At 36.6% G+C, this 12,254-nt stretch overlaps 1 protein-coding gene and 1 long non-coding RNA gene across 2 annotated transcripts in view; both read right to left on the bottom strand.

Moving 5' to 3' along the window:
- Positions 1 to 1,396, bottom strand: part of LOC107550244 (uncharacterized) — a 7,973-nt gene extending 6,577 nt beyond the window's left edge. Inside the window, exon 1 of the long non-coding RNA XR_001604640.1 lies at positions 1,089 to 1,396. This is a non-coding gene — a long non-coding RNA (uncharacterized lncRNA). The remainder of the gene's footprint in view (positions 1 to 1,088) is intronic.
- An 8,520-nt stretch (positions 1,397 to 9,916) lies between these two features.
- LOC107550228 (exportin-6-like) overlaps positions 9,917 to 12,254 on the bottom strand; it is a 29,337-nt gene continuing 26,999 nt past the window's right edge. Inside the window, exons 17-18 of the mRNA XM_016231468.1 lie at positions 11,328 to 11,558; positions 9,917 to 10,417 (exon numbers count right to left, since the gene is read on the bottom strand). Coding sequence (XP_016086954.1) covers positions 10,316 to 10,417; positions 11,328 to 11,558 — 333 coding nt within the window. The 3' untranslated portion in view covers positions 9,917 to 10,315. The remainder of the gene's footprint in view (positions 10,418 to 11,327; positions 11,559 to 12,254) is intronic.

Here is a 12,254-nt window from a genome sequence, read left to right as displayed (position 1 = left end):
TCTACTGTGTTAATATGAAGGAATTTTCTGGATTGATTTTTCCACAGGTTTTTGTACCTGCATTTTTAATTACGCATTGTATTTTGTGTTTTAGGGTTACAATGGATAATTGATAACGGATAATTTCCTGGAAAATTATTAGTACCTTTGCCATTTTTCTAGATATTTTTCTTACAGTGTACTAACTGATCAACAATCACAGGTACAAGCTACTAACAATGTGTATCATAAATGAACAATTATTAAATTATTATTGTTATTATCAAATTGAACAACTGCAAATATCAATAACTTAATTCACGTGATGTATGTACTGCTAGGCATCTTTGGTTTCCTCTTTTTGTGAAATTTAGATGGAAAATGTGTGCCTTTGTATTGTTTGAGTCACTTACCAAAAGTTACTAAAAGTAGCCAAATAAAATTTAAAAATAGCTAAATTTGTTGCTAGGTGCTTTTGGAAGAAAAAGTTGCTAGGGTAGTCTGAAAAGTTGCTAAATTTAGCAACAAAATTGCTAGGTTGGCAACACGGTCCATAAATTTCCCCGCTAACTAAAATGTGCTCCCAGAACGTTTTGCTAACGTTCTCATTGCGTTATGGAAATGTTGAGTGTTTTCTGGTTATGTGTAGCCTATGTTAGAGAGACAATAATGTTTCATTTTGCATAGTTGTGCAAACATTATGGGAATGCTACTTTTGAATGTTCTCTGAACCATGTGAGTCTAATAAGTACGTTAGTAAGCTAACACTAAAAAAAAACGCTATTCGAACGCCCAACAAAAATGTTTCAGAAAACGTTCCATAAATAATAACGTTTTGAGAGCGATATCTCAGACCAGATCAAATTGAAACGAACGTACCATTAACGTTACTGGAAGAGAGTCTGTTTATATCTCTGAGGGAACCTTGCCAGAATGTTGGGACGGTGTTTTCAGTGGTAAACGTCGAAGAACATGCATTATCGTGATACTTCTATTCATCCCTGACCCAAACCTTCTCCTTCAGTTGAACGTTTTGCATTCACATCTGTTTCTTCGCCAGTTCTGTCCTGATCTGGGATGGAAACACGGAGAGATGGATGTGAGCAAACCTGTGTCGCTGCTGAGGCTGCGCGCGAGTCCTTGTCCCAAAACGCGCGTGGAGCTCCGTGTGGCCGCTCGCGCGACGTGGACGCAGAGAGCAAATCGCGCGGCCATCATTTCCAGGTCAAATGCGTCCCAAACCTTCACCGAGTAGCGCTTTTACTACTCCAAAACTTATGAGCGGTCCGATGCTTTTAACCCCGGACCGTTACGCACGCAAGCGCGCGGTCATTCACCTGACAGGTCAAAGTCACGCGTCCTATCTTATAGTGTGTCCCGATGAGGCGTGCGTGCGTCTATCATGGGGGGAAGAAACGCAAATTATAGTGAGATTACCGGTCAAACACAACCTCTTAATTAACACCATTTCCTGTTTGGAGAGCCATGAAAGATATACACAACCCGAAGAGGCCAGCTAAAGAAAAACGGAGCGTTTATGGAACTGAATGAACGCTTTGTTTTATAAATATATCGTTAGTTCTATACTAAAATATAGTATTGTTCTATAGTATAAAAAGCCTATATACAGGTTTTGTCAGATTCTGTCTGAACTTTTCAGCTATTTGTCCTAAAAGTGAAGTTATAGGTCGAAGGACAAACACTTAAATCGATGGCTGGCAGAGAGACAAAACAATAAATGTTCATCTTTGCAGGAGAACAAACACACACAGAACAGACTTCAAACAGGCGATTCCAATCACATTAACTGCTAACAGAAAACTGTATAACTTTGGCCCTGATCACTGATAATGTGAGACAAACAACATAGAAAGGGTATCATAATGAGTGAGATGGAGATATTAAGAAGAGAATTTGACAAAATTAGGCCTACATGAAATTCAACCCAGCTGACATATCTTCCTTCAGTAAACGTAAACCCACCATCAGTGATGGTATGTACTGTAAGTGTCCCTCATTTACCACAGTAGGCCTACAGCTGTCTAAAATGTGCTTTATTTGTCAATCAGTTAAATAATAATCTACACTGTAAAAAATGACCGTGAATTTAACGGTAAAAGACTGTAAAAATGCTATAGTTCTATACTAAAATATAGTATTGTTCTATAGTATAAAAAGCCTATATACAGGTTTTGTCAGATTCTGTCTGAACTTTTCAGCTATTTGTCCTAAAAGTGAAGTTATAGGTCGAAGGACAAACACTTAAATCGATGGCTGGCAGAGAGACAAAACAATAAATGTTCATCTTTGCAGGAGAACAAACACACACAGAACAGACTTCAAACAGGCGATTCCAATCACATTAACTGCTAACAGAAAACTGTATAACTGGCCCTGATCACTGATAATGTGAGACAAACAACATAGAAAGGGTATCATAATGAGTGAGATGGAGATATTAAGAAGAGAATTTGACAAAATTAGGCCTACATGAAATTCAACCCAGCTGACATATCTTCCTTCAGTAAACGTAAACCCACCATCAGTGATGGAATGTACTGTAAGTGTCCCTCATTTACCACAGTAGGCCTACAGCTGTCTAAAATGTGCTTTATTTGTCAATCAGTTAAATAATCTACACTGTAAAAAATGACCGTGAATTTAACGGTAAAAGACTGTAAAAATGCTACAGTAAAAGCCTGTTAAATGGTTAACGGTAAATTCCCCTACTATATACGGTGAAAAACTGTATTGGACATTACATGTATTGGACATCAATTTTACGGTAGTATAGCGTTTTTGGAAGTGAAAAATACCGTATAATTTACAATGAATAACCGTAAATTGACATTCCCAGAATTCCCTGCGTTACATTTCAAATTTTGTTTTTTTGTTGAAATAACTATGTTTCTTCTTAGTTTTTTCTTATCAGTTTTGTATATTAGGGTTGAGTGTTACACCTAATGTTGTTAAATGAATGTTTATTGCATTATTTCAGTTTCATGTGTGTTACCATGATGGTGTTTAGTGTTTGTGTGAATGACGCTGTGCACCTTCTATATTTGTTATTATTTAAAAGCTGCTTGTGATGGGCATTGGTTCATCATGTGACTTTCTCATCACCACCTGCATTTGGTGGTTATCAGTGTATTACAAAGATACAAAACAGATTTCAGTACTTCAATAGGTTGGTATATTAACATTATATCAAATTAAATTACGGTATTTAACTGTAAATTTAAGTTAAAACCGCAAAACCTAAAACGTTGCTACCGTATTTTTTACGGTAAAATTCCGGTAACCACAGCTGCCGTTTTTTTACCGTAAATTTTACGGCTGATCGAACTTAAACAAATTCCATTTTTGATTTAGGGGTTTTATGATAGAGGTTGCAATGTAAACGATGTCAAGATTTGTTTTAGTGTAAATTCCAGAAACAAGAAAAGAGTCTAAAAAGAACTTGCCTCCACATGAAGCGGATGTAAACAGATTCCCAGGGACGTCCCACTGGAATGACAAGTTGAATAGAAGGTTTGCCAGGAACACTTTACAATCTTAAGTTTTTTGCTTCGTCATTGTGGTGTATGAAGTATAGACTGATGTGAAGTTTAACATAAGGCAGCAACATAAAATGTCAAAATTAAAAAAGAAGGGGTATTAATACTTTTGCAAGGCGAAAAACAAAGGTGGGCACACATTTATCCCACAAATCACTGTTCAGGAAAGAATTGCACAAATACTGTAAATGCTGTGGATAAAGTACAGGATAGCCTTCTGTTTGTTTTCTCTAAATGTTTAAGCTGTGTGGGTAAACGTACAGACAGCTTTTTACAGAAAGAACAGTCAATGTTGTTCCACTCAATACTGATGGCTTCAGACAGTTCATGTAAACCCTAATGTTCAAAAGAATTATTCGATTTGAGCAGGGCAAACTTAAATTAGTTCAATTAAATGAACTTTTATGAGTATTTAGAACTTTCTGTTGAGTTCATGAAACATTTTCAGAATTTTTTCATTGTTTTGATATTAATTCACTTTTTTCTTTTCATTTAGACCAACATAAATTTTACCAAAACTGGGCTGGGCTTTATGTTTCCCCGCATGCTTTGCCATGACACACAAAAGGTAGAAGTAAATGCTCAAATCGAGTTGTATAATGGGTTTTTTCTTCTCAAAGTTAATGTTCAGTGGGACATTTAATAGGGTTTAATGCTTTGCTATGCTACTTCAGAATAGTTTCTGTTACTATCATGGTGATGAAAGGAGAACAGATATATGGTCAATATTGATTTTACTTATTCAGCAAGCAAAGCTTTGTATTACCAATTATCACTTTAGTGTTAATTGATTTAGCCAGTAATGAAAATGAATGATCATTTTAAGTGAAATGTATGAGAAATGTTTCAGGTTTAGAGCAGTCACAATTAATGGGAGACCAAAATATTCTTTATTGGGGGTTAAAACTGGACTCTGACCAGACCAAACATGAGCCTGATGAACTTGTTCTCAAGCCACGTCTTTGCAATGTGGGCAGAGAGAGAGCGAGAGAGAACACGTCTGTTTGCTCCTCTTTTGATAACGTTTCAATTGTGACAAGCAAGCCATTCTGCAATCTTACACTCCAAAGCATCAATTGACTTCACAGTGAAGCAGCTTGAAAGGCTCCTCACATCACAACACTTCTCCCTCCTCGCACACATCTTCCTCCATGCTTCACTGTGCTAGAGATGCATTCATTATTGTATTTCTCATCAGATATTCAAAAACACCACTCTGCACTCTTAAAAATAAAGGTGCTTCACGATGCCATAGAAGAACCTTTTTGTCTAAATGGTTCCATAAAGAACCTTTAACATCTGAAGAACCTTTCTGTTTGACAAAAGCTTCTTTGTGGTGAAAGAAGGTTCTTCAGATTATAAAAAGGTAAGAAAGAGATGGTTCTTTAAAGAACCTTTGACTGAATGGTTCTTTGTGGAACCAAAAATGGTTCTTCTATCTATGGCATCGCTTGAAGAACCTTTTGAAGCACCTTTATTTTTAAGAGTGTGGAGCAACACCATGCAATTCATCATGATTCATCACTGTAAGATTGATGCCATTTGTCTGGACCACAGCCTGAAAAGACAAAAGAACTCTTAACAAGAATCAACACCTGAACTCTAGCGGTCTCACAAGACCTTCATTAAAGACAACACACCCAACTGAGAGAGACAAAAGTTTCACACCTTATGTATGATGCTCCAGATCCACTCCCTTTACTCACTCTCCCCTCATTTCCATCTGAACACAAGACATTACAGAGATCACCAAAACCACTTTTCCTAAGCAGAGTTAATGAAAACAATGCAGCTGTTTGATGTTGTTTGAAAGGTCTGTGTGTGTCTGATAAAAATGTCTCATTCTCTTAACAATAGAACAGACAGCCATGAATATTGAAAACCGACTACTCCCAGGTCTTTCACACAAATGACCTCCTGTAGCCTATGTAAATGAAATACATATACCTCCCACAGAAATCTTAATCACTTGCAACCCCCAAAAGTGATATGCTAAAACCCCTGCAATAGTAGCCTACCATTTGGTAAGTTTTTTTAAAAAAATTTTATATATATATATATATTTAAGGGAGAGTGACAAAGAGATCAAGCAATCTGTAGACAGATCTCCCACACAATTGCTGTGTGTAGTTTTCGCTATAACACTTTATTATTGAATGATATAATGCTTGAATTAGTATCTTGATTATACTGGTTAATTATGTTTGAATTTATTCTGATTACTCTGAAATAATTTTCTCAAGTAGATTAAGTGAAGGCTATGTTTCTGCAAATCTGCATCCAGTGCATACTAGATCTCAGGTTAGATGAAGCATAGGGCACATCAGGTGAGAATTTAGATTTCTGACTAGCTGCTTGACTTTAGCATACTAAGCCTAGTACTGGTCATAACCGCTGGTTATTGTCTCAGCTTTATTCAAGTTGTACGTGATTATATTATCGGGGGCTAGGTAGGCTACTAGCATAACTGATGATTATTCTTTGAGCTTTATTCAAGTTGTACATAGTTATTTTAACTATCGGGGGCTAGATAAAAATACAATTAAAATATTAACATTTCGTAGTAGCATAACTGCTGAATATTGTCTAATGTTTAAGGAGTGCATTTGCTTAATTCTTGCTAATTTCCTTACCAGTAATTTGGTTAAGACCATTAACAGCTTTGTGTGTGTGTGTGTGTGCGCGCAATATTAAAGGGGTCATATGATGCTGCTAAAAAGAACATTATTTTGTGTATTTGGTGTAATGAAATGTGTTTATGTGGTTTAAGGTTCAAAAAACACATTATTTTCCACATACTGTACATTATTGTTTCTCCTCTATGCCCCGCCTTTCTGAAACACGCCGATTTTTACAAAGCTCATCGGTCTGAAAAGCGAGGTGTGCTGTGATTGGCCAGCTGGAGCTAGAGTGAGCAGAGGCAGGTGGGCTTGAGAACGGCGCGGCCAGCGGATTCGACGAAGGAGGCTTGCGGCAACCACACGTGACGACCCCGGGCTGGACTCCGCTTCGTCCACGGTGAAAGCCGATCCGGTGATCCACAGCGCAAAGTTGTTGTATTTCCTCAGCAACCAGCACGGATCAGCTCTAGGCATGACGAAGCGGACATCGTCCTCTTTTGAAAGACCAAACAAAGTAGTTTCGCTTTCACAACGACACACACAGCGCCTTCACGACATGGCGGCGGCAACAACAATACTACGTTGAGAATAAAAGTTACTCCTTTCTTTGCGTGAACATTTGGGCTGCGTTATGCAAATCTCCCCCCATCGTGACGTAGACATGTGGGGGCGTGTTAGAACGAGCCGTTTTAGGCTGACTCTTAACTTTTATAAAGAATATCTCTTTGGATTTGAGACTTTAGTCTTAGCAACTTTACAGATCTTCTTTATGCACCAAGAGCTTGTAACACTCCAAAGAGAAAGGAAAAATGGGAATCGCATCATATGACCCCCCTTTAAGTAAATGTTGTGATGCTCAATATCATTTTTTAACTTTTTAACATTTAATGTGATGGATAGGACTATAATATTTGAAGATGTATGTAGGCCTATCATGTGGCCAAATAGTTATTTTAAAGCCTGTACGTCCTGTAATGCAAGTTTACAGTGACATTACAGTACTACATTTACATACAGTATATTTAAAGGTGACATATCATGAAAATCAGACTTTTCCAGGTTTTAAGTGCTATAATCAGGTCCCCGGGGCATCTACCAACCAAGGAAACGTGAAAAAGATGAACCCAGTAACTTTGTTTTGGGAAGCCTTTTTCTGCAAGCGTCTGAGAAAACAAGCGAATCTGATTTCACTCCCTTGGTGACGTGGCAAAGGGCATTATGATATTACCGCCCCTTAATCTGTAAGTTTCCACCCATGGCACCATCATTTGATTTCGCAAGCGACAACGGTGTACCAGCTCTAATGCCATGGCGAAAGTTTGAGCAGAACATGCTAAGTGTTCTGTCTTTGGCTGCACAGATGAGTACAGAACACTGTTTACAGTCCCAGCCTCAGAGGAGACAACAGAGCAGTGGATTTATTTCCCAGTTGTTTACCTTCACAGACATAACCGACTGTTTTTGTAACTCGTGTGTTTTTAACTTATGTAAACTTGTGTGTGAATGAGAACTTAGTTTAGTACTCGCATGCTGTGACAGCCGCTTTCTGTCCGTGTGCTTCGGATGTGTGCGCTCAGAAAACCGTATATCAGAAGTTTAAACTCATATGGCTTAAAACACATGATTTCAGCACAATAATCACGATAATCAGAACCAAAACAGATGTTTTTAGCAGGTACGAGCTGTAATGGTGCAGCTCTATTCTGGAAAAGGGGGTGGGGAGCAGCAGCTCATTTGCATTTAAAGAAACGGGCACGAAAAACAGCATGTTTCTGCTTCCACTCAAAATAGGCATTTTCAAAATGATATTAATAAATGATCTGTGGAGTATTTTGAGCTGAAAATTCAGAGACATATTTTGGGGACACCAGAGACATATTACATATTGTAAAAAGGGGCATAATATGTGTCCTTTAAGATGGGAATATTTTCTAGAGATAAAAATTCCAAGAAACTAATTTTGAACATTCTGTATTTGATTATTCTTTCTTACCAAGTTCTTAAATAGTCCAGCCACAATCAATCACAAAGCATATACAATTACAAATGATTAAACATAAATCGTCAGTTTGTTGTTTTACACACATGCACACAGACAGTATTTCATACAAGACATGCATAGTAGCAAAGTCCCTTCTTTCTATAGTCTTTGATAGTAGTGAGATGCATAAGAAATCTTTAGACGTGAAAAGACAATACTTTGATAAGTGTGCGCTGCAAATGCGAGCGTTTTTGACGACAGTTTCTGTCCAGTCCGCTCGCTTTTTCTCGTTTATCCACAACTATCATCGTTTTTTTTTGTCTGGCAGTGGCAGCAGGTATGCGTAAAAATTTCTAATTGGAGCCTGTACTACGTCAATTCTGGCACCCAACAACACAAGTTGATATTTTAAACTCATATAGCCTAATCTGCGCAGGTTTGACTTGACCGCCTCCAGTTTTCCCTTTGTTTTCCCTCCAGCTAGCTCTGTGACGTAATTGTGACGTCGGCACAAACAGGGTCTATAAATGAACATAGGCAATATATACATATACACACACACACACACACATATATGAAGACTTAAGATGCAAAAAATTCTGTCGCTTGTGTGTGTGTGTAGCCCTTATGTGGAGAAACAAGACAACAAAAGTAACAAAATGAGAAAGACAAAGAATGCATTTCATTATAAAACTTTATTGAAGGTTTGTTTGTCCTGGATCAGGATGGAATGATATGAAAAAGATGTTTGAGTCCATCTCCGTGGAAATAAGGAGAGAAAAATAAAACCAGACAATTTAAGAGAAAGAACAATTCAGTGCTCAATATTCACTTTAAAACCATTGAGAACTCCAGTGATGCTAAAATTCCAAGAAACTAATTTTGAACATTCTGTATTTGATTATTCTTTCTTACCAAGTTCTTAAATAGTCCAGCCACAATCAATCACAAAGCATATACAATTACAAATGATTAAACATAAATCGTCAGTTTGTTGTTTTACACACATGCACACAGACAGTATTTCATACAAGACATGCATAGTAGCAAAGTCCCTTCTTTCTATAGTCTTTGATAGTAGTGAGATGCATAAGAAATCTTTAGACGTGAAAAGACAATACTTTGATAAGTGTGCGCTGCAAATGCGAGCGTTTTTGACGACAGTTTCTGTCCAGTCCGCTCGCTTTTTCTCGTTTATCCACAACTATCATCGTTTTTTTTTGTCTGGCAGTGGCAGCAGGTATGCGTAAAAATTTCTAATTGTAGCCTGTACTACGTCAATTCTGGCACCCAACAACACAAGTTGATATTTTAAACTCATATAGCCTAATCTGCGCAGGTTTGACTTGACCGCCTCCAGTTTTCCCTTTGTTTTCCCTCCAGCTAGCTCTGTGACGTAATTGTGACGTCGGCACAAACAGGGTCTATAAATGAACATAGGCAATATATACATACACACACACACACACACACACATATATATATGAAGACTTAAGATGCAAAAAATTCTGTCGCTTGTGTGTGTGTAGCCCTTATGTGGAGAAACAAGACAACAAAAGTAACAAAATGAGAAAGACAAAGAATGCATTTCATTATAAAACTTTATTGAAGGTTTGTTTGTCCTGGATCAGGATGGAATGATATGAAAAAGATGTTTGAGTCCATCTCCGTGGAAATAAGGAGAGAAAAATAAAACCAGACAATTTAAGAGAAAGAACAATTCAGTGCTCAATGTTCACTTTAAAACCATTGAGAACTCCAGTGATGCTTCACACACTGAAACCGTCTTGAGATGAGTTCGTTCAACTCCACACCACTGCATTTCAAACGCCATCTGTTCACGTCAACAAAAGTGTGCTTTCCATTACACCAGTCCTTTTAAAACAACAAGCAATGGGCAACGCACTGCTCCGATTCGCAGCACTCTGAATCGCATCAGCTGATTTGGGACGAGTTTCTCGACAGCAGCTTTGGCCTCTTGATCATTGGCAAATGTGTAAAATCTAGCTGAAATAAACATAAAAGAAGCTGAGGAACGAAGCCCAGCAGCTCTCGGAGCACGCCGTCGCTGAGATCTCAAGGCCGGCCCCTGGCGAAAGGCGAGACATGACCACCGAAGCAGTGATCGGCGTCCTTGAGGAGGATGGGCCGTGGTTTGGCTGAGCGGTGATGCGCTGCTATAATTTCAAAGTTCCCGGAGGAAGGCTTCCATTGCACAGTCTGTAGAAGCGCAGGTCGTTCACGATGCGATACACTCCCTGAGAAAACGATGGCAGGTCCTGCGAGGGGCGGAAGAGACAGAAACAAGACATGACTCGCGTGTTAAAACACGGTTCACGCTGCGCGACTGAACCCAAGACACCATCCAAACTGAGTGAATGGGACAAGTCTGTGTACAGGTGAATCTGATAAAACGCCCTGCTCATATTTAAATCCACATTCCAAAAAATAAAATTGCTCAAAGAAAATGAAGCCTATTTTAGGACTATTCAGAAGTTTCAGCTCAGGTAAAAGAAAATAACAATAAAAATAAATAAAACAATTGTGTACCATGTAAAGTGTGTGGGGGGTGTATATGTATACATAATGTGCATTATACACAAAATAATTATATAATAATTATTGTTTAGCATATTTCTCTCACACACACATCTTTAATTTAGGCTGATTTTGATCAAATAAAAACTGTTAAAACAAAGTTTCCTAAAATAGCCTTTCTCGATGCAACTTACAATCAAATTTTTTCCCTTTTAATTTCTTAGCCCAAACTGTGTAATTAACAACATTTACAATTCATTAGATTAATTAATCGGCACATCGTGTAATTAATTAGATTTAAAAAAAAATGTAAATAGCTTGACAGCCCTAAAATAAATAAATACACACACACACAATTACTAACATATTCAGTATACATATAGTATCGGTCTTTAATTTATGCTGATTTTAATTAAATAAAAAAAGGTTAAAACAAGGTTTCCTAAAACTGCCTGAATTTTCTTGGTGCAAATAATCACTTATTTTTTCCCCTTTTAATTTTTGCATTAAAATATACTGTATATCTGAGGTATCAGAGCAATGTCAAAAAAAGCCAGATTATGTTCCAGCGCTTCACATTTGTAAAAACAACACAATTTGCTCACGTAATTAGAGCTTCAGGTATTAATGGCATCAGTCAGGTTGACTCACCCTCTCTGGCGTGAAGTTTCGGGCAAGCGTTGTGCGTTGGTGGGGGTCGAGGCCTTGGCAGCCATTGAGGAACTCTGGCAAGAAGGAAGAGTAGAATGCTGGGAAATCCACAGCCGCCATGTTGTAGAGCGCCAGCGTGATGTCGTCCTGGAGGAGGTCGTGGCTCTTGTGCAGGAGGACTTGCAGGAGAACATTTATGAAGTGGAACAGCATGGTGTTCCGGAACAGCTTCTGAAATGAACACGTAACCACACATCAAAACATAAAACTAAATCCATTTGAATTAAATAAATACATTACACCTATTATAAAACAAAGAGAAATTAAATATTTAATATAAGTTTCCTTTTTTATTTATATTAAATATTAGTTTAATTTTTACTTGTATTAAATAATTTTTATTTATAATTTATAATATAAAGAATTTTTTTTTACCTCACATTAAATTAAACTTGTACTTAATATAAATTACAAACTCATTTAATGTTTATTTTTTAATTTATCTTCAATATATACGTTCAATTTTATTTGTATTAAATGAGTTCTGAGTTAAATGAATTTTTTTATATAAAATGGAAATTAAACATTTTTTGCATATTATATAAAAATGTAACATTTTAAATAGTTTTGTTTTTAATTTATAATAAATACCAGTGCATTTTTAAAAGATATATCTATATATATTTTAATTTATATGAATAATATTTATATTAAATAGAAGTTTACTTTTTAATTTATTAAATATTAATTCAATTTTTATTTATATTAAATAACATTTAAATTTTTATTGATATGAAATATAAATGAATAATTAAATTTAAATATTTTTAAATATAAATAAAATTAAAATATATAATACTATATAAAAATATGTTTACTTTAAAATTTATATTAAGTATGAAAGTGTTTTTAATTTATATATCCATC

The sequence above is a fragment of the Sinocyclocheilus grahami genome, unplaced genomic scaffold (assembly GCF_001515645.1).
Source record: "Sinocyclocheilus grahami isolate Dianchi unplaced genomic scaffold, SAMN03320097.WGS_v1.1 scaffold393.1, whole genome shotgun sequence".
In the NCBI taxonomy this organism is placed as follows: Eukaryota; Metazoa; Chordata; class Actinopteri; order Cypriniformes; family Cyprinidae; genus Sinocyclocheilus; species Sinocyclocheilus grahami.
This window is presented reverse-complemented; position numbering and strand designations above follow the sequence as displayed.